The sequence below is a fragment of the Durio zibethinus genome, chromosome 16 (assembly GCF_047325235.1).
Source record: "Durio zibethinus cultivar Kanyao isolate XHJ-2024 chromosome 16, ASM4732523v1, whole genome shotgun sequence".
NCBI lineage: Eukaryota > Viridiplantae > Streptophyta > Magnoliopsida > Malvales > Malvaceae > Durio > Durio zibethinus.
In genome coordinates this window covers 23,444,678-23,467,336 of record NC_143177.1, presented here as the reverse complement: position 1 = coordinate 23,467,336, position 22,659 = coordinate 23,444,678, and the positions used below count along the sequence as shown (strand labels likewise).

The following is a 22,659-nucleotide window of genomic DNA, read 5'->3' as shown; positions in this document are numbered from 1 at the left end:
TAGATTTTTTTTTTTTTAAATTTCTAATCTACCTCGACTCTTTATCTTTTATACAAACCTAACTAAAGAAAATATTGGCGCATAAACTCTTTGGAATCAATAATCTCTGCAAAACACCAATGTCATGCTAATTAATTCAAAGGTAAGTAGGCGTTTCAAATTTTGACTTAAATTGTATTTGTTGGGTATTTAAATTTTTCTAACAGGGATCATCTCCTGTTTCACCTGCAGCTAAAAGCTGCTTTTAAGGCCAACTTACCCGCCTTTGATTTCCTGCTTTAGGAGACGATAGAAGGAAAAGGAGAAATGGTTGGAATCTTTGAATTTCTCACCGTGTTGACTCTCATGGTAAAATCTGTATAAATTTTCGTTGAGAATCAAAGTTGATGCATTTAATCAGACATACAGTACTCTCGAAGCTGAGAGTTCCAATTTTTAGACATCAAGTAGGGAAGATGTTGATGATCAGCACTTGATTATACATATATATATATATATATGTATATATATGCATGCATGCTAAGATAACATAAAAACATCTCTATCCATTCATTCATAAATAGAATTACATCTGTTACATCTGCCACAATTGCACTTTAAGATGCTCAAGAATTTGGTAAGGTTATGGATGTTTAATTTGCACCAACTAAAAGTGTACCCTAAGTATAACAATCAACTAGACCTACAAAATACAAACACGGAAGACAATTCCAAGTTAGTAGAATCAACCCATTTTGACTTGAATAGGATCCAAGTCAGAACAAAAGTCATCTGCTCCCCGCTCCTATGATTATGAGATGCCAGCTGCATATGCAATTTAGGCAGCGGTTTCTGGATTGCTCAGAGATAATCAATGCTGAGGCAGGAATTACCATGTGAGAAACATTAAAACGAATTTGCCATGAATTCAACTGAGTAAAATCTCAAGTTCTTAAAGCACTCAAAAAGGACTGGCACCACCGACAAGAATAAAAATCACAGCCATCACAAAAAAGTGGTACTCACCTGGTAAACTTCATGAAAGATGACTGCCTCAAAAGAACGGATGAAAACTACTATTCACAAATAATTTGAACAGACTACTTTGTTCCAACTGAAGAACGACTGTCCCGGCTAGCTGGCCGATTTGAACTTCCTGCAACCGTTGCGGATACAAATGGGTTAGAAGGGTTAGGAGCCACAGGCCCCATGGGTCTTGACATTGGCGGCCTTAGGGCAGTCATGCTCATAGGAGGCCTGGCAACGGAATTTGCAAAGTTTGTTGCAATTCTATTTGCAGTATTTGATGGTGGCATTGCTCGAGATGAGGAAGCTGGCAAGCCCAGTCGAGCAGCAATTATCTGTGCTCGCTCATGGCAAAGCCTCTGCTTTGACCTGTCCAATTGCTCTTTCACCCTCATTATGACACCCTCCATTTCGTCGAAGAAAGCTAATTTGACTTCCATCTTATGTGACTGCATCAAATTAAAGCCTTCAAAAACTTAGATTTTGCTCCCAGTTGGAAATATTGAAAAAGGAGACTGGATGGATTTTGCAACTACCTGCTTTTCTATTAATGATACAGTAAGTTGTCGGATTTGGTTCTCTTCCTGGTCAGCCAGAATTTTTGCCTTCACTGCTGCTGCTGTTAGTGCTGTAACTGCAGTTCGCTTTACTTTATCTATTCTACCATCACCTTTTGTCTCTGTAGAGTCACGGTTCTTGTTTTTACCGACTTTAATCTCGTCTGCAAAGAACAATACAATTAATTAAACAAGATTTAAAAAAAGTTTGTATTTTGCCAGCTGGCAGTTCTTATAATATAGCGTTTATATTTTATTGAACATTGTAAAAAAATCACTATGTATCAAGGTTCAATTTTCCAAGCTGCTCTTCATAAAACAATGAAAGATAGAATATGCTTAACCTTGCAGAACCAAGTATAGCTTCCACCCCTCCAAATATATATATATATATATATATAATATTTTAAATCACGCTTGTTAAATATTTCGACATATTCCCATAAAATATTACTTAACATTTTCAGCATAATTGAGTTCTGTTTCTGTAACTTCCACATTCTAAACAAGACATTTATGGAAGAAATGGAGAGAAACCTGTAGTTGCCGTGTTTTCATTTACTGAATTTAATGTGACTGGTTGCTGAGGCTCACTCCTTCCTGATGGTTGTGAATCAAACACTGTTTCGACATCATTTGATGCCTCTGTAGGCTGAGTAGGCTCTCCAACAGAACTTGATTTAACTGGTTGTTGCTCATTCTTCGCTCCGGATGGGGAACTGGAAACTGTCTCTACATTTTCTAATGCCTCAGACGGTTCAGATTGCTCTCCCGCTGGCTTTGATGCAGCTGCATCACAAGGCTCATTCTTTCCCAGGGGAACAGAATCAGACATATCTACTTCCTTCACTGCCTCTGGAGGCTGAGAAGGCTCTTCTGCTGAGGTTTCTTTCCCCCCTTTCTCCTCCACAGAACTTGGCGGAACCTGGGATGCCAAGTTATCTGATATCCTCTTTACACTTGGTTGATGATCCTTTGATTGATCAATAAAGCTGGATTCATTCAAATTAGCCTTTTCAACTTCCTCATTATTTGCAAAAGCGCCTGGCTCCTTTTTATCTATTGATAGGTCATTGGGTGAAGTCAATGTCATCTTTTCTTCAGGAAGAGAAACTTCAGGGTTTTGGTTACCATGGTTGCTTGATGATCTTTTCTGACCCAAAACTGGGGTGGACAACTCCTTGTTGAGCCTTTTGTCTTCCAAGTTTTCCACATTTTGAGCATCCCAATTACCCATATCATTGACAACACTGCCAATCTCTAACTAACATCAGATATAACATTCACAAATTGCTAAGGAAATATAAGCTTGAAATAGGTGAACATACCTCTCGGAACCAGTTGGTTCCTTCTTGTCATCTGGTGGATCTTCCAAAAGAAAGCAGTTCCTTGCAGCCAGTTGAATGCTGGGAGAAATACCAGATAACGATTTCAGTGTACTCTGGGCTGTAGCAGCAGCAATGTTGGGTCCAACATAACGTGCAAAGAATCCTGCCTGCAGATAGAACAACATTAAGTTATAACATATCGCCATGAATAAAGAGAGGAAAATAATGAATAGTGGAATTAGGGTTGGCAATCCAACCTGAGCCCGACGGGTTCCGACCCGACCCTATAGGGTCGGTTTTTTTTTTTTTTTAAATCGGATTTCGGGTCGGGTTGGGTCAAGTATTACTAAGGAAAAAAATCAGGGTCGGGTCGGGTTTGCCTAAAACCCGACCTGATATTATATTAAAAATTATTTTTTAATTTTGTATTTATATATAATTATATATTTATATTTTAAAAAATAATATTTTATATTGTAAAAAGTAATATTTTATTAATTTCGAGTCGTGTCGGGTCGGGTATGGGGTTTTATGGTTGTAATAATCGGGTCGGGTTCAGGGCGAGCAAAAACCCGCCCCAACCCGACCCGTTGCCATCACTAAGTGGAATCAAGGATAAACATCTTAAGAGAAAAAGTTGCAAAGTTTAATGAGGAAAATTTTCTAAACATAAGTGATGAAGATTGTTCATAAACAAGTGTAGAGCATGCGATAGTTGAATAAAGGACTTCATATAGCATAATAATCACTTAAAAAGATGAGGAAAAATAACCATGGAAAAAACTATTGCCAATGAGAAGAAAAGTAAAATGCCATAGAACAGCATTTTTTTTGGTTTGATAATTCATTTGAAGACCAAGCAAGCTACCATAACTTTTTTTTTTGGAGGTTGAGGAAATCAGAATGTAAGTCCAACAATGTTTGGTGCAAATTTCAGGAAAAATAATTACCAACAGTCAGCTAAATAGAATCAAAAGCCAGGTTTAATATTTCATTAGCAGCTGAAGAAGTCAGATTAAATGGTATAAGTACAACTGCATCGAGTCATGTCCTTATCCTTTTCCAATCAGCAAAATTTACACTTTCAAGTGTATATCCTTCGACACAAAAGTTTTCATATGAAGCAAACTTGATAAAGCCATTTAAAATTATTCTAAAAGCATAAATAAATTATCCCCAGATAACTTTTTAGGATAAGAAGATTATTTCAGAAACCATGTACAAAATGGATAAATTTAGAATGTTAAATGAACTTAGCTTTCACTTCAAACACATCAATTGATAAAACCTAAATTTATGCACTTACAAGTTCAACTTACCAATGCCATGACAGGATTTCCCACATCAGCAAATGAGAATGTGCTTTCGGATTTTAAATTATAACCAACAGCTTCAAATGCCTCTCTTAGAGCCATAATTGCGCAATTTTCATTTGTGTCTTGTCCATCTTTTGCTTCATTGGTTTCTTCTGGCTTTGATGTTTCTGGACCACCTTTAACATCAGTTCCAGTTTCAGGTTTCGACGTTTCCTCACTAACCCTCACTTCTTTTTCATCTTCAGGCTTTGAAGTTTCCATTGGTGTAGTCTGGGCCTGATCCTCTTGAATAGTCTTGCACCCTGTTGGTTCAGGGACATCTTTAGGGACAGATGTTTCATCACTCATTGCAGCAGGTCCAGAAGTTTCTTTGGAATTGGTGTCTATATTGTCATCACAATTAAAGAATACATCCTCAATTGGCATTTGAACAAAGTGCAGTATGCATTGAGCTTTGGTTTTCGTAGCAACATGCTCTGCAATCTCATTCCAGTTTTCTTTATAAAGTTCTAATGCCTCAAGGAGAAGGAGGGTTTCCTGATCTGTCCACTTGCTGCCACTAAGGCCAGGGGCCTCAGCAGGCTCCATGAGAATAAAATCTGAAGAAGACATGCCAGAGCCAAACTTCCCATTGGTAAAGCAATCAGCACATAAGTCAAAATCTGCCTGTCAAATACAAACATAATTGGCATCATAAAGAAATGGAACAATAAATCAATAAATAATCAAAACCAAATTTCCTAAATTAGTTGTATTTGACAGTGTGATCATTCAGTCTATACAAAGCTTTAAAGATCATTGTCTTATTGTTGTAAGTAGCACTTCAAGCATAAAACAGATTGCGCAGGTGGTGTAAAACAGTTATCTCAATTTCTTATATGCAGAACACCTATTCTACACCAGTTGGATGAGAAGTGGTAGCTAAAAAGGTTTGTGGATTTCCTCATCACTTGGCTTGAGCAGAAGACATCATATAAATTCTTTTTTTTAGATGTAGAATGCCCTCTTACTCTCTTAGAAATATGTCTTGCGAAAAATGAACAAAATATACATAGATATAACAATTCCACCCAGCAAGATTGAAACATTGACTACAAACATAGGAAAACTTGGACAGACATAACTCTTGCAGTTACTTTTCCCTTGCACAGTGCACTAACTAATTTAAGGTTCAGACAATTATTTATTAGTTAGTAACTAACCTGCTTTTGGCAATGGTAGCGCTTGCGAGAGCAATCAGCAGAACAAGAGTTGCAATGGTACTCAGGTAACTCAACAGCTGGCCCTTCAGGCCTCACCAAGTCATCAGCAATCGCAGACTCTGGAAGAAACCCAGATGGTACAGATGGAGTTGAAAGGTTAGAACTGGAAACAAATGGTGGGCGTGACTCAATTGCCTCAAAGTGAAACAATTTTTCAAGCAAAGAATCCTTTTTGGCCATCCCATCACCGTCAGCATTGAGCACAGCAGAATCAACGGGAGGGAATGGATGAAAGTTAATTAAACCCCAGTAGTCCAGGAACTCCAATACCTCCTGCCGTGCATCCATGTCACCAACTTCAAGATCTGACAGATCTTTCAACTCAATCTGAGTACTCGGATTTGCATGAAATTTCTTCATAATCCAGTTACGTATATCCATGTACACATCAGGGGTATGCATTGGGGATTTCCCATTAAAGAAAGAAGGCAACATATGCTCCTCCAGATGGTGAACTTTTGTCCATGAAAACCATCCTGCGAGTACAAAGACAGGATGAATACTCAAACTGACAACAAGAGGAAACACCAAAGAATCTAATATTTCATTTTCTTCTCCTTCAATCTTTACAGCATCAAAATAAGAAGCTTCCAGTTAAGCCAATTCATTTAGAGCCCTAGCTTGCACTCTGCTAATTTAAACTAAGACCAACATCCTCTTGCATGGCTGACAATCAGTGAATACAAGAAACCGGATGAATACTTATTCTCATTTCCACAAGAAAAAACTATAATAATCAGGAATTACAATGGAATTAACATTTTCACATTCCCTTCGTTTCAAATCAAACAAATGACTAGTAACCATCAAACCGCAATGACTTTTAAGACTATGGTTGAATGAAAACACCGCACATGCAAAGCAATTAACAAAACCCAATCTTTTTTTTCCTGGTGGCCCAACGAAAAACAACCAATAAATCCTTTCCAAATGCAAAATGATATGGACTTTATAGTAGCATTCATATTATCATACAGAAACACATAAATAAAGAAAATTCCCAATTTAAACAGGCAAAAAAAATTAAAAATTTATTCCTCTTTTCTTGTTTTCCACTTAATAAAGACAAAAAAATTTCACTTCAAACTGAATTGATCTCCTATATCAACACAAAACGAAAAAATTCCACATAATTTCTCCAATTCATAGCCCCCCAAAAAATACGAAACCTTCAACTTTCCTGACCTTTTCTCCCCATTTTACCATCAACCAAACAGTGAAAAAAGAAAAAGAAAAGCTCACCGCAATGATTAGGAACCACATGCGCATTACTATCACGAGATCTAATAGCCTCAAACTCAGCCTCAATCTTCGCTTCCAAAGCATCCCACTCTTCACTTGCCTTATTCAATTCCTCCAAATCTTCAGCCTTCACACTCTCTTTCACCAAACTCGTCTCCCCGAGCTTCGCGCCACCCAATTCCGAAACCCAACCCAAGGCTAGGTTCCCACTCGGCGCCCCCTGGCGAGCCCTAGTTAAAGGACCGTAATGGTTGATCGGAGAGTAGGAAATCATGTTTGACTTCTCCCGACTAACCCGTTTTGACGGCGTTGATGATGAGCTGGACCCGGAAAGAGAATTAGCTTTTCTCTTCTGTGCTCCAGCTCGACGGCGCGTTGATGCCGGCTCCGGCTCCACTGAGCTCGGCGCCGCCGGCGAGTTTCCCGCATCCCTGCGCTTCTCCTCCATTACAAGGGTCGGGGGCTTTGGTTTTCTGGAAAAGGGTTTCGAGTCGGTTCAGTATGAATTTTGTTGCTGTGCCAGGGTCGGGTTTTGTTTCTTCCACGGCTAACAAAAGCGTTTTCACTAATTAAAATAAATTATAATTATTGTGTGGTGGCGGTTCACGATTAGTGACAGTACGTTAATTTGATGGTTAATCTATGCCGTATAAATTAATTGGTCTGCTTTCAGATCCGCGAGATTGTTGAAATCTGTAACATTTTATTCGGGCATGATAATTAATTTGAAATACAATATATTTATATAAGACGACAATAATATGCATAAAAAATATAAAATTAATCTAATTTAAAATTTTTAAAAAATTATGAATAAATTTAATAAAATTAAAATTTTATATTTTATATTTTAATATTAATATAAATTATTATTTATTATTGTTATCAATACACTAACAATAAAATTTTTTAATTTTATAAACAAAATCAAAATAATGACACATATCTTTATACATTTAAAAAATTAATTTAAAAAAATAATACATGCATTATCATTTAAATTTTATTTATAAACTTAAAAAATTTTACAATCAATATATCGAATAATTTTTTTTATTTGATTGATTTTTTTTTTCGAGTCGATGTTGGACTTTTTTTTAGTTTTGGGTTGAGCATCTCTGTGATTTTTATTAAGGGTCAGGAGTAAAAGTGTAATCGAGTCGAGCCGAGTCGAATAGTGAGGAGTTCGAACTCGAACTCGAATTCGAGCTCGAGCTCGACTCATAATTCGGGGTTCGATACTCGATTCGAACTCGATCGAGTTTTATTTTTCAAGTTCGAGCTCGATTCGTGATCGAATTTAAGCTACTCGAACTCGCTCGATTAATATATAAAAATAAGTTCGATTCGTATACTCAACAAGAATTCGATTATTCATGCTCGAACTCAAACTCGAAATATTTTATTAATTAAAATAATAAAAATATATTTAAATATAAAAATTCGATTAAGCTTACGAGTTACTCGAATCGGATATAAGAATACTCGAATTCGGTTCGATCGATAAGTCGAGCTACTCGAGTTAGCTCAACTCGATAATAATCGAACCGAATTCGAATTTTCTTCGAACCGAATTCAAATTTTCTTTGAATCAAATTTAAATAATTTATGAGTACTAATATATCATTTATATCTCTAATCAAGAGATTAGGCTTTTGCTAAAAATCCAGAATAAATAAATTTCCAATTTCAGTGCCTCTTTAAATTTTTGTAAAGGGTCAAGAGATTGGCCTTTTGACTCAAAATCCGTAACAAAGAATTTTTCAGTTTGGGATTGAGCACATCTCTTTGATTTTTTAACTACATCATTTAAAACGTGGTAAAAGAAAATTCAGCAAATAATTTCTTGTCAACTTTAATTATTGTACCAACAAAAAAAGCCAAAAAGGAAATATCAATTACGTAGAAAGCCATAGACATCCAGACAAGTGGCAATTATTAGACAAGCAATTCCGTCATCTAACGACAAAATCCAGAACACAGATGTCAAATTTGTCCTAAAAGGTTAAGAGAAAACACTGTGGCTTAATAAAAAAATTTTAATGATCATTGAAAAAAAAAATAGACACAGGAGTTGGATTTTAATTAAAGGTATAAATGATATATTAGTACTCATAAATTATTCGGGTTCGATTTGAATAAAATTCGAATTTGATTTAATTATTATCGAGTCGAGCTCGAGTAGTTTGACTTATCGATCGAGTAAAGTTCGAATATTTTTATATCTTACTCAAATAGTTCGCGAATCTAATCGAATTTTTATATTTAAAATTTTTTATTATTTTAATTAATAAAATATTTCGAATTCTAATTCGAACTCGAGCACGAATAATCAAACTCTTATCAAATATAAAAATCGAGCTTATTTTAATATATTAATTGAACTTAATCGAATGAGTTCGAGTAACTCGATTTCGATTACGAATCGAGCTCGAATTAGAAAAACGAAACTAGATCGAATTTGAACCAAGTATTGAGCCTCTAATTGAGAGCCGAGCTCGAGCTCAAGCTTATCACTATATCGACTCGACTCGACTCAATTACACCCTTAATTTTAATCTCTGTTCTTCTTTCTTATTGTAGAGTTCTGGCTCTTAAAAAAAATAAATATAAAAAAAGAAATTGATTATAATATAATTATCTGATAATTTCAAAAAATTTATTGTAAGTTATTTTTTTTTCTTGTGTATGATATAATGCATAGTATATTTTCGAGGCTTCCTTAAAAGTCCACTGATATATTTGTAAAGATGTTTCATTTCACTCATAAGGGTTAGTCCAACTGATAAAGTAAAGTTAATCAACTTTTTTTTTTAGAATAATTCGAAAATAGAATTTTAAATGTAATAAATCAATGCAATAAAATATATTTTTAAAATCTTCTGATAAAAAATTAGGTATATACTAAACATGAAAATACCCTAAATGCACTATAAAAAATGTTTCATTTAGTATTCATTTTCGCTTTTATTACTTCATTATCAGAATCACTCTTCCCCCTACGTATATATGTATGTATATATATATATATATATTATTGTCATATTTAATACATAAAATGATGAATAAGATAGGATAATAATTTTTTAATTATATTTGACTTATATTTATAAAAAAGGATAAAATTTCAAGAAAATTTATTTTTTTGGTAATAATTTAACCATCTTAAAGTGAAAATTTTTATTTTTAAAAGTGAAAATTTTTATTTTTAATCTATAAAATTGAACTTATATATTTTATTATACTCTTAAAAATTACATAAATAATTTAAATTATATAAATTTTGAGAAAATATAACTTTAACTAATAAATAAATTATCTCATCATAATTTTTACACGTATCAAATATAAAATATAATAACATTATTTAATTTTAATTTTATTCATAATATTATCTTATTTTATCATATCATAATTATTTACACAAAACATGACATATATATAATTTTTAAAGAAAAATAATTTTAACTAATAAATAAATTATTCTATCGTAATTCTGACACGTATCAAATATAAACTAAAATAATATTATTTAATATAATCTTATTTATAATATCATTTTATTTTATTTTATCATAATTTTATATATCAAATATGACATACATATACATATATATGTCAATTTTAAAAATTTCATTGAAAAAAGACTTTGGGTCAAAGCATAATATAAAATAGTAGAAGATCATTATAGAACTATTAAATGTGTCTTTTTTACCTATGTTTTAAGATGACAATGGTTTCGTTTGTTAGGAATAAAAAAAAAAAAAAGGGATAAAAGATGAAAAAAAAAAATTTAATAGTTGAATAAAAGAGCATATGTTATTATATAGCTCAATCATTTGATTAATACTTTTTCCTTCTTTATCCCTTTCTTTGTTCCCTATCAAATTGAGCGTAGGTAAAATATAGTAAGAAGGATGTCAACCCCTCTAAATAGAGGAGAGCCAAACAATATGCAAGAATCTTGTCTATTGGTTTTTTTTTTTTTTTTTTTTTTGAAATGGTCTATTCTGAAATTTTTGAATAATTTAAAACAGAAAAAAAATTATAAATTTATAGGTATTAAAATTTAAATATATTATATATAATATTTTAAAAATATGCAACTATATAAACTAATTAAATTAATATTAGTTTCATTTATTATTTTTTCGTATTCTTCCTCATGGGTTAGCTCTCTATATATCTGATCATAATTAAAGAGGGAAAAAGAAGAAAAGCTAACATCCGTCTCAGTTTGATCAACCCTTGTTTTTTCATCCGCAATAAGAAGCTGTGGACTGCTACTTTCTTGTAGAAGTAAATCTAGTTCATCTGAATGTTCCGGAGGTGCAGACAAACTGTCATCAATGGGATAATTATGTCCGTTTTCCAATGATCCCTTGTACATATTTGGCTCCACTGGTTCTAAAACAAACGTGCTAGAATCAAGTTCATTGGTTCTTGCATTATCTTCAACAGATAGTAATGCGCTGCTAACTTGTAGAAGTGAACAGGCATAATCTGAAGCATAGAGAGGAGATAACAAACCACTGTCGAATCTGCTGGGACAATAATATTGTAAATCCTTATGTAACAATACCTTATCAATGTTGTGATCGGGTAATGCGGAATTTTGTTGCTCAAGAAACAAAATAGAATCCAACTTATTATTGCCATTTTCATTATCCATGATAGGTGGTGACGAGGTGGTTCCTTGTGGAAACGGCCATTGATCAACTTCTTGAATAGAAGTTGAGAAACCATCATCTTTCTGATGAACATTTGATCCGTTTTCCAGTAATTCTTTTCCAATACTTCTTCCCTCTTGGCTACGATAAAACATGCTCCGTTAGAATACCAGGCTACTGTTATTTTCTTGTGCAAGTGGCCATAAATCATCTGTGGCTTCATGAATCAGGGAGAAACTTTCAAGATGCGGAGAAGACATGCAGAGATGTATAATGATTGTATAGGTTAAGCTGCTTGATTGCAGATATATCAAAGAGAGCCTACAAAATTCCTAATTCATTCACAAAATAGAAAAAGAGAAAGGTCAAACTGAGAATCCCTTGTCAATTTGCAAACAAGGATGCAATAAATTTTAGGACCAAAACACAGCCATGGATTTATATATAACTAAACCCTAAATGGAAACATTGAGGTGAAGATGAAAAAACAATATACATAGCACAAGAAATGGCAAACCAATTTGATATGATTACACGAAAACAGATAAAAAAAAAAAGGTGCAAAGTGAATCTGTTCCAAAGCCTTACGTAGATTATAATGGAAAGAACATCCTCTCAAAGAAAGAAGAAGGAAAGTAAAACCCCCATTGCAACAAGAGGAAGGTCATAAGGTTATGATGATAGAGAATATATATAAGAATATTATTTACTGCTGTGAGGCTGACAATTTAATGTCATAAACTAATTATGATTAATAAGGAAATGACGGATATATAAAGTCAGAGAATAGAAAAGTCCAAATATATAGATTAAAATAATAATAAAAACTTAAAATTTAACACTTTTTTATAATTTTATTATACACAAATAAATTTTAATTTTAATTTATACCTAAATAAATCCTTAATTTTAATTTTTATATTTAAATAAACACTTAACAAAAATTAATTTTTTGTTTAAAATAAAATTTTATTTAAATATAAATTAAAAAAATAAAATAAAATTATAAATATTAAAATTTAAATACTGAATTTGTTAAATGATATTTTTTAAAAATAATTATATAAATGAGAAAAAATTACACGTTTTTAAATTTGACCACTAAATTCAATATTGTAATAATATAATTAATTAAAGATTTTATTAGTTGTGAGATCCAGAGAGGCGTGAAAGAATGACGTCTCTTATCAATTCAGCGTTGCAGATATATATATTTTTGATAAAAAAATTTAAAAATAAATAAATTATTCAATTTATCAAATTATGATAAAATATGTCGTATTTGATAATTTAAGATAAATAATTACAAATTATTTATTCAAAATGATCCTAATAAATAATCATGAATAAAATTTGAATCCAAAACTTTTTGGTTGACAAAAACGAACATAACCTATTGAATCGATCAAAAATATATAAATATTCTAATTAGGTGCTTCAAAACAAATTTTTCAATAAAAAATTCCATAGTCGGAATTAGATAATTTTATCTAATATTAGTGGTCTTTTTTTTTTTTTGGTTTTTTAAACAAAATAGCAAGGAAACAAACAAGAGAGTAAATGGGCAATTTAATTACTAGTAATTTATATTTAAATCAGAGAATATTGTTGATAAAATTGGATTCCTCCCTACTACACCTTAAGAAAAAATAATACTGACTGTTAAGATGATAACGGCTTGAATTGAATTTAAATTAATTTTTTGAAATATTATATAATATTATAAAAATTTAAAATCTAATTTTAATTTAAACTAAATTAAATTCGGTTCGATTTATTAATTTTTAATATTTATATATTATTTTAATATAAAATTTTAATAAATTTAAGTGAATTTTAATATAAAATTATTATTTTTGTTTTATAAAAATTAAAATATATATAAAAATTAAAAAATATATAATTCAATTCAATTTAATTTTTTTAATTTAAAATTTGATCTAAATCTAATATATATATTTAATATCTAAATTTAATATAAACTAAACCCTATACTTTTAAATTGATTTTTTAATTTTTCGATTTTTTTTTCTGCCCACTGACTGCAACAATGGGTAATTGCTAAAACCACAAAACACAGTAGGCATATCATCTCAGGACGATGCAAGAACTATAAGTTTTATATAAATAAATAAATAAATATATATATATATATATATATCTTTGAAACCCAAAAAACAACATTCATGGATGATTGTTGAACAGCTGATGATCAGATGAGTAAAGCAAAAGCCAACAATGTAAACAAAATTTTTTTGTTCTTGAGGAAAAGAACACGACTCCATATATGAAAAACAGGTGACGCCATTAACTAGTTGAATGTGTAAGAAAATCAATCGGTGACAGTAATTCCCTGGGAAACATGAACGTAAGAAGAGAAATCCGAGGTAGGCAATAGCAGATTTAAAGGGCTTTCGTAGCATGATTACGAGATTGTGGATGAAGGCAGTTGAAAAAACACAGAAGGGAAGAAGAGAAAAATATCACTGTAATCAGGTGAAAGAGAAAAACACAGAGACAGAGAAAGGGAGATTGTTTTTCCATGAGTAAGGCAACAATGGGAAGAGGAAGAAGCTTGGACTTCATGCCTGTAATGTACTTTCATTTGTTTAGTAGTGAATACGAATTTGTACTTCACAGAAGACACTGCCACTGCTTAGGTTTTAATTAATTAAGTATATACCGCTATTGCCAGTGTCAGTTTTAACTTTAAAAAAACTTTTAAATTTATCATATAAAATATTAAAATTTATATATTAATTTATATTATATTTTATAAAAAATAAAAAATAAAAAATAAAAAATTTAATTTTTTAAATTTATATATAATTATTATTAAAATTTTAAATAAAATTTTTATATTTTATTTTAAATTATGAACTCTAATTACATAAGAGCAAAAGGAAGAGAATTTATACCTGACGCGGGATAAGATTGTCATTAAATGAGGTAAATAGGATCGTGTCCTTGACGTGGAACACCCATCACTTTCTAGCCAAACACCTCCTAACAAGCCTATCCATAAATGCCAGCGTCGTCGTTTTCGATTATCATCCAACGCTGTCGGCTCATTATCAAGAAAAGAAAAAATATATATAAAAGAAGACTCATAAAAATCACGATGGCGGTCAAAACCAAAATCCCAAAAAACCATTCAATATCCGACAGCTATTGTAAGATAAACCCATAAAAATTTCTTGATACAGAAAGAGAAGAAGAAAAGAGAGAGCCAAAGAAAGAAATGAAAGGTTGTTTCATCTGAAAGTTGAGGAAGAGAGAGAGAGAGAGAGATGGATCCAGAGCAAACGTTTATAAGGGTTCAAGAGAGATTCTCTCAGATACTAACGCCAAGAGTGAGAGTAGCTTTGGAGTATATCTATCTCTTCATTGCCATTACTTCCTTTTCTATTCTTGTTGTGCTGCATGCCAATTATGTTCAACAGGTATTTCAACACTTACCCTTGTTTTTTTGCCTGCGATTTCTTTAATTTGTTGGGGGGTTTTTTGATTTGGCTTTTCTTGGAAATTGCTTAATCGGGATTATAAGAGTTCAGTTGATGTGATTTCAGCAACATTTTCCTGGGTATTTCTAGTTTTTGAAACTGTGTCAGGTTTAATTTATATTTATAGCTTTTTTTTTATAGTTTCATTCTGGTTTCGTGCCATTCAAAATTTATACTCATGACGGCGTTTCTATTGTTGTCAAGGTTAAACTTGAGTGACTGATTTACTAAATGCTTTTTATAATCAAAGTTTGAGAAACTGTTTTCTCTACTCCTGATGTTTGAGCAACTGATGTTAATGGTATAATTGATGATTGCGATGACCAAAACGCCCTTTAAATTACGTTTTTCAAATAATGGAAATGGCTAGAGGTGGTTCATTGTTTCTGACAATAGCGTGAGCAGGATTGTTAATATCATCATGCAATGGATGGTAATTTTCAAAGGAGATGTCAGTGGGAGAGGGATGGCCAACATGTGATTTGTTTCTTCTTCTTCTATTATTTTCCTCTTCTTTAAATTGCTTTTCTTAACATGCGAGGAAAACTTGAATGAATTGTGATGCTTTTTTGCATATAAAGCCTGGCTGTTCGAGTGAGCTCTCTGGAGTAGAGTCAAAGGAAGTCCAACTTATTCAGATTAAGGTAGGCTATCAGCTTTTATTTTTGTTAACATATTAATGATAAATAAAGTTTCAAGAGAATGAGAAATCAGTTTAATATAAACTACTGCACCTTAGACCTCAAATTTGTTCTTTGTTGTAGATATCCAGTGCTGGCATGTGGTCACAAAGCAAGTCTGAACTTGCTGTTGTAAATAATCCTGATTTGGAAACTGTAATTGAAAATGTAGAAGTTGCAAACGTTGATGATGATGGGTTTATGTTCTTGGCTGCCAAGTTTTGGTTGAACTGGTTTGATTTAGGTGCTAGGAGGGGAAAATTGGCATTAAAGTTCTGGAAGACTGATGGTGAACTTGTTGAGCAGCAAGCAGTAAGCTCTACCAACAGTGCAAGCTGTAAGGCAAGTATTGATGATGTGGTTGTTAAAATTGAGAAGGAGACACATAATGGTTTCTATTTATCAGCAAAACAGGCATTTAAAGCAGCTGTTGTTCACTTTGGCCAAAAGTGGTACAGACGTTTATCTTTCATTTGGGGAAATGCAATTCAGATCTTTGGAAGTTTCCAGAAGTTGTGGGTGAGTAAATGAGGAAACAAACATGTCCTTTTGTCATGGCTTAAACTTCTCTTTGCTAAGTTTGAACTTCTTAAGTGCAGAATTTAATAGGTATACGTTTAAATCTTGGTGTTCCTAAATTGTTGCGCATACTTCACTTCAACAGGCTTAACCCTTATGCAGGTAGATACAATCATTCTGTCTACTTATCTTTGTTCTCTTGGTACAAATTGTGATTATTCGGAGATAATTACGAATCCTTAGGTCTCTTGATACGGGAAGATTTTGGTTTTTCTGTCTTTTAACTGGTTCTGTTTCTTGCTTTGTTGATTATGAATATCAAATCACAATAGCTGGTGCCATGTATGTAATTCTAGATCGAATTTGTTACTTATTAATAAGAGTATTCTTTGCTGTGTATTATCATAATTTGATAAGACACAGTATGTTTTATATGCAACCTAAACTTAAGAATATTTACTTAGTTGCTTTTTCACACACACACACACACACAATATGTACAACTAATTTGGCATTTTTTTGGGTGTCCTAGGGCGTATAATTTCTATAATTTAATAAAAGTTTGTGCTATTGATTTCAGTGCGCTGGCTTGAGAAAAGAAGTAAAGCATTTGAACCAACTTATCTCTATACTATGGAAAAGGTATTTCCTCTCCCTGTCTGAATTTTCTGCCTTTGTTTTGATTAATCTTTGCTGCATTCAAAGATATATTAATGTTTGTGGATAAAAAAAAATCCATCTTTTGAAGTTTAGTATTTTACATTTTAATATAAAAATGCTACTGCTGCAGGGTTACTTCTTGCTGCCTGATGTGGCTAAGTCTCAGCATAATATACGTACTATTAATATTAGCGTATCAGCTCGACATCCCTGTTTTGGGAACAGGTTATATATGCTGAACATTACCATTTGCTACTGCCATTTTCATCTTTTCCTAGATTTATACATTTTTATCTTCCTGTGGGGTGCTAAATGTTGTGAGTATACAGAATAAGAAAGCCATATATTAATGAATGCCATCTTATTTGCAGATGGCAGCAACTTCTTATCTATATTTTTGTTGGATATGACACTATTTTGATGAATAGTTTATTGCATCAGCCTGGTCAAGGTAATTCTTTGTATATGGATGCAGCATCACACTTTTTTTTGGTGGCTTTTGGAGTTTTACAATATGCAAGGAAATGTGTTTGTATGAGGTGTATCACATAATATTTGATACAGCTCGTTGGATGTCTCTGCTGATTTCATTTTAAGATTGTTTAATCTTTTCATACTTGGCTCTCATTTTATTAGTCACTTAACATAGCAAAGTTATAATTCTTGCCTTTTTGTCAAATATCACACACAGTGGTTTAATTCAAGTTTTATTGATGTAATTCTAAGTACTATTTCCATTTTCTTGCTCTGGTTTAATTTCTAAGTTGACAGCATCTTTGAATGGAAAATTTCTTTATATATTCACTAATCTAACAGACAGGTTTCTAACATTGTGTACTTAATCCTAGTGCTGATAGTGGTCATCATGCTTAATCCTAGTGCTGATAGTGGTCATCATGAGATTATAAGTAGACTCTCTGCACATACTTATAGTCTTAATAGTGGCTTTTGTTATACCTAAATGTTTTCAGTCACCTTCTACTTAAATTTAAGTGTAGCTGATATTATGGTATCTTGTCTATAGCATATCACAGATGCTAAATTTATAATAGCATTATGATGGTGGGCTTTATGCATTGGTTGGATCATATTTTTACATGTTGGTTGCTCTTTTTGCATGGTGAATTCTGGGCTATTTTGTTGCTCTATGTTCTTTACATATGTTTGGAAACTACATTGCAGGTTATCTTTATAATTTTCAGACAAAGGAGTTCTATAATCTTAGTTATGCACATGAACTGCCAAATGGTTCTGCAAGATTCGGAGGTTTGTAGTTTTAACTTCGTTCACTCGTTAAGACCTTTTATTACATGTGCTTGGCCATCTAATGCTACAACATTACTTGTGCATGTAAATTGGCCCTATTTGTTTTGCAATTAGGTAATTATCTTTTCCTAATGTTTAATGGTCATTGGAATGGGTACTCTGACTTGTGCAGAAGCAATTTAACTAAAATGTGGCTATACCATGCCCAAGGTTGTGGTTTTCAGTCATGGCCCATTTGCACTGGAAGATGCAAATGTAACTCAGAGCACATACTTAAAAAACACAAAAATAGAGATAGAAATAAGAAAGAAAGAAGTAGAAATGGTAAGAAAAATGACACTCAATCCTTGTAAAATGGCTAAGATGATAAAATATAACTGTCATATTTCATTTCTTAAATCTTGTTTTGTTGCAAGTGGATGAAATTTTCTTTGGCTGAGTTATGTATTTTTATCTGGTTTCAATGCAGACTATCTTGTCACCAAATGTGGTGTGTTAATGATGTCTTTGTTTGTATTTTTCACAACCACCATGTCAGTATCATTTACATTGAGGGAAACCCAGACTCGCATGTTGAAGTTCACAGGTTTGTTAAATTCCATTTTCTTGGCTGAGCATGTGACATGGTGCAAGCAATGCTAAGCATGTGTACCCATGGGATCATGTTTATTCCATATTTGTTGAAGAAGTTCAGGATTAAAAAATGTTACTAATTTGTCGCATGAATTTTCACTTTTGATTAGGCTCTCTAGAATGTTTTGACTTTTTTACCTTTAGTTAAGCAAAGGAGTCATTCAATCAGATTATATTGATGAATGAATCCTGTGGCTAGAGTTACATGGAAGCACGTTGATGTTGTTATAATGTATCATTATTCCTTCAATCTTTAAATATGATTGGATCTCCTTTTTGTCAAATTATTGCAGTGCAGCTTCAACACCATGCTCGACATAGGCTTCCAACGTTTCAGTTGATATTTGTGCATGTGATTGAATCACTTGTATTTGTACCGGTAGGCATAAATCTTATTTCAACTAATCTCAAAATAATTTCTCTTAGAAGCCTTTTTCTGATTTAAAAATATCTCTTGGCTTTTCATTTGAACTTCCAAGTGTTTGCCTCTGGCCTTACTGATGTTATTGTTGTCTTGCAGATTATGATTGGCATCCTATTTTTTCTATTTGAATTCTATGATGATCAGCTATTGGCATTCATGGTTCTAATTCTTGTCTGGTTGTGTGAACTATTTATACTGATCAGGTCTCTCTCTCTCTCTCTCTCACAAGAGTTGGGTTATGCATGTTTTCTTAGGTAGGTAGGTGGTGTTTATAAGCAGGCATAAATTTGAGCAAAATGGCATGCTCAATCTCTCTACTATAAATTATCTAGATTATCATTGTGTCTTCTTTTGCTTTTGATTCGGTTTGGGTTAATATATATAATACATGCCTATGCATCAAACAAGTTTACTTTTTATTTTCTGATGCAATACCTATTTAATATGATTGTTTCTGTCTCTAAATTGCAGTGTTCGGACACCTATATCAACAAAGTTCTTTCCTCGCTTCTTTTTGCTCTACTTTCTGGTTTTTCACATTTATTTCTTCTCCTATGCAAATGGTATGATCCTATACCGTTCATGGTATGATTTGCTTTGCTGGAATTTATTTGTTTCTTTTACCTGAAGTCTCTTTTTTTTAAAAAAAAATTTCTCCAGGTTTTTCATATTTGGCTCTCGCTACTACTGCAGCATTTATGCAGCACCTTATTCTGTACTTCTGGAATCGTTTTGAGGTAATGATCATTGAACAGGCTGGCAATTTTCTTATCTATTTTATGATTTGGATATCATTTGTTAACTACTCTTTTAGTGGCAACTAACATTCAACAGCCTTAGCACAGGTTTTTCATTCTAAAATAAAATTTCAATAATTAAATTTCTTTTGATTACTTTTGTGTTTTTCATGTGAATTTATAATTTAGTAACCAGTGAACTATTTATTTTAAATAAATATGAAGTTAACTTTAATCTTTTTATAAAATTTTCCTAAAATGTAATAATAAACATAATTTATAACATAAGAAGAAAAGATAAAAAAAAAAAAAACACACACACACACACACACAAATAAAAAGGCCTGAATCCTTAACCACCTTTAAATAATTTGTAACAGAATTATAAAACTGTGAATCTTATATTTAATCAATGCATGTGATATTATTATATATTTAAGAAAATCATAATAAGTTGGCAATATACTCACAGACAACTAAAATTTAATTAAGAGGGACAACCACAAATTACAATCTTCACATTCCAACATCATGAAAATATTTAAAATTAGGAGGATTATAGCATTCCCACTAATCAATATTAACTGATGAGTAACGAATATAGAGTGTCAAGAGGCAATTATAAATTTAATTAGAAGGAAGTTTTTGAAGACATATGAGCAAGGCAAAGAAAAGGGTTATGTATATCAGCAATTATAGAGGCACCACCAATTTATATTACTTCCCCATTGTACCTGATGTGGAAATGTTATGTCCTCAAAATATTGTAACAGACATGTTTTTTATTTTCTTTGGACATAATCACTCTTTTTGTTTGTGTCATATACACGATATTCTCTCCATCCTTGATATGCTTACCAAATTTACACTTTCATTTCTCACCAATCAGCCACTGTCATTCTCCTCTTTCTTGCCTTGCTTCTAAAATCAAGTCTAGATTCTAATTTTTTTCGCATAAAATTACTTAAAAACTCAAGCTCAAGAATTAAACCCAAAAATCAAACTAATTTTAGCAAGAGTTCGTGAAAGGAAATAAGAGTTTGTAGCCTCTAGCAACGATATGTAAAACAGCCTCACCAACAAATACACAGCCTAGACACTTATCATTAACCTATTTCACCCACAAAGAATCCATACTCAAAGTCAAAACAGCAGGGCAACAACAATTTCAATAAATCACAGAACAATATAGCCAGTCTGAACAGGTTGTATATTGTGTGTGTGAGTGAAATGGGTTTGTAAGATTTCAGAGAGTTAAAATGGTAGAATGCAAGTTCAATACGAGAGAGTTGGAGGCATTGGAGTGTAAATCAGGAAGAGAAGAAGAATAAAGATATTGAGGGTAAGGGATCTGAAAGAGAAACATGGGTTGCAGTTAAGAGATCCTCAGGTAGCGAGGTCAGTGTGGGGAAAGTGATGACATAGAGTGAAGAAGTTGGGATTTGAGAGAATGAAGCTGATAAATGCCATGACATGTAGGATTAGGGAGGCGTTGCAGATTGGGGGGGGCAACTAGTATTTGCCTCTAATGATTCAACCTGTATATATACTTATTTGGAAAGTCCGTTTGTCAATCTTTTGAATACTTGGGATTTTTTTCCTTTTGCTTCAGAGTTTAAGCACTTCGAACAAATATGGGAAAAATATATTTGACATTAATTCAGTCTACGATTTTAAGTTTGAAATTAATGACATTAAAAATACCCCACCTATCAGAAAATGAGACTGTCCACATTGGGTATTTTATATACTGTTATTACTATATTCGATTATGTTAGATATAAGTGTTTTAATGTGGCACAACAAGTCAATTGAGAAAAGAATTATTTTCCCATTTTTATTATATTAAAATTAAAATTTTTACATTTCTAGCACTTATCCACGTGTTACACTACTTCTAGGTACCAGCACTTCAAAGGTTTATGCAGAATAGGCGGTCTCAGCTTCAGCAACATCCAGACTTCCAGATCACCTCGTCAACTATACTTGCATCTACTCTACACATTACAAGATTTAACGCCAGGAATCCAGGCCTAGCTAATACAGATCTGACCTCTGGGTTGAGACTTGGATCCGACCAAGCAGTGCGAGCAAATGGAGCTGTAGAAACCGCAGGGCCTCGAGGACACTCAGGAATTGACAACATGAGCCAAAGTGGCAACCCTGTGCAGATTCAAGGACAACCTGAGCTACAGCAAACTGAAGCTGGTCCCAATCCTGGGACTATGAGTTCGTTCAGTTCGCTGTTATTATGGATCTTGGGAGGTGCTTCATCTGAAGGTCTCAATTCATTTCTTTCCATGTTTAGAGATGTGAGAGAACAAGGGCAGGTTTATACAGACTCCCCTAGGCCTGAAAATCGTGCAACACAGAACGTCCAATAGCCGGGGGCAGTTTCGAAGGCAATGGAAATGGCAGATTTTAGTATTAGATGTTTTTATAGGTCATGTTCTAATCATATATTACAGAGATGAACTTGCATAAATTTATGGTACAAAACCAATGTGTTACAGTCTTATAGATCAAACGCTTTCCATATTCACCTGGGAAACTGTACAAAGAAAGGAGAATCTTGTCTGTCGTGGATGTCAAAAAAAGGCTTAGCCCTTTTGAAGGGTATTTTGTGCAATTCGACTCTGAAGTCGTATGTTAAAATTTCTGAATACTAGCTTTATATTGGGGGATTGATTAAGAGAAGTGAGCCAGGAAAATCTTTGGCAATAATTTTCCATTAACTATCAAGATTAAGAACCATTTTCTCAGAATTTCTCTTAAATCAACTCGATTGAATTTCTAAAAGAGTTCATTTTTGATATATAGATAATGTTGTTTTATATCACATCAAGATTAATTACGG

The 22,659-nt window shown here is 32.6% G+C and overlaps 3 protein-coding genes and 1 long non-coding RNA gene across 11 annotated transcripts; 2 read left to right on the top strand and 2 right to left on the bottom strand.

Moving 5' to 3' along the window:
* The first annotated feature begins 3 nt into the window (after window positions 1-3).
* On the top strand, window positions 4-442 carry LOC149514459 (uncharacterized). Its single transcript, XR_016328764.1, has 2 exons — window positions 4-142; window positions 232-442. It is a non-coding gene; the product is annotated as an uncharacterized LOC149514459 (long non-coding RNA).
* An 83-nt stretch (window positions 443-525) lies between these two features.
* LOC111296677 (SWI/SNF complex subunit SWI3D-like) lies at window positions 526-7,213 on the bottom strand. Of its 2 annotated transcripts, XR_002690983.2 has the most exons (8): window positions 6,711-7,213; window positions 5,409-5,944; window positions 4,210-4,872; window positions 2,891-3,057; window positions 2,100-2,812; window positions 1,542-1,726; window positions 1,006-1,454; window positions 526-856 (listed from the first exon to the last, which is right to left on the bottom strand). XR_002690983.2 is itself a non-coding variant. In XM_022891102.2 (7 exons), the coding sequence occupies exons 1-7, from the start codon at window positions 7,156-7,158 to the stop codon at window positions 1,080-1,082; spliced, it is 3,087 nt and encodes a 1,028-aa protein (XP_022746837.2). In that variant the 5' UTR covers window positions 7,159-7,213; the 3' UTR covers window positions 526-1,079. The 2 variants fall into 2 exon arrangements, 1 of the variants encoding a protein (XP_022746837.2); XM_022891102.2 differs by having other exon boundaries at window positions 526-1,454.
* Window positions 7,214-8,349: 1,136 nt separating this feature from the next.
* Window positions 8,350-11,683, bottom strand: LOC149514458 (uncharacterized). Its single transcript, XM_089744977.1, has 3 exons — window positions 10,827-11,683; window positions 8,613-8,669; window positions 8,350-8,510 (listed from the first exon to the last, which is right to left on the bottom strand). The coding sequence occupies exons 1-3, from the start codon at window positions 11,533-11,535 to the stop codon at window positions 8,350-8,352; spliced, it is 927 nt and encodes a 308-aa protein (XP_089601103.1). The 5' UTR covers window positions 11,536-11,683.
* A 2,820-nt stretch (window positions 11,684-14,503) lies between these two features.
* Window positions 14,504-22,431, top strand: LOC111296646 (membralin-like protein At1g60995). Of its 7 annotated transcripts, none has more exons than XM_089745526.1 (15): window positions 14,504-14,823; window positions 15,465-15,527; window positions 15,648-15,905; window positions 15,978-16,082; window positions 16,163-16,244; window positions 16,663-16,724; window positions 16,873-16,967; window positions 17,114-17,193; window positions 17,925-18,008; window positions 18,478-18,594; window positions 18,935-19,020; window positions 19,162-19,268; window positions 19,537-19,628; window positions 19,726-19,802; window positions 21,704-22,431. In XM_089745526.1, the coding sequence occupies exons 1-15, from the start codon at window positions 14,671-14,673 to the stop codon at window positions 22,184-22,186; spliced, it is 1,944 nt and encodes a 647-aa protein (XP_089601652.1). In that variant the 5' UTR covers window positions 14,504-14,670; the 3' UTR covers window positions 22,187-22,431. The 7 variants fall into 7 exon arrangements, with proteins under 7 accessions (XP_089601652.1, XP_089601651.1, XP_022746791.2 ...); XM_089745525.1 differs by having other exon boundaries at window positions 19,162-19,319; XM_089745528.1 differs by adding an exon at window positions 15,333-15,360 and having other exon boundaries at window positions 14,528-14,843; window positions 15,648-16,082.
* Window positions 22,432-22,659: the final 228 nt, after the last annotated feature.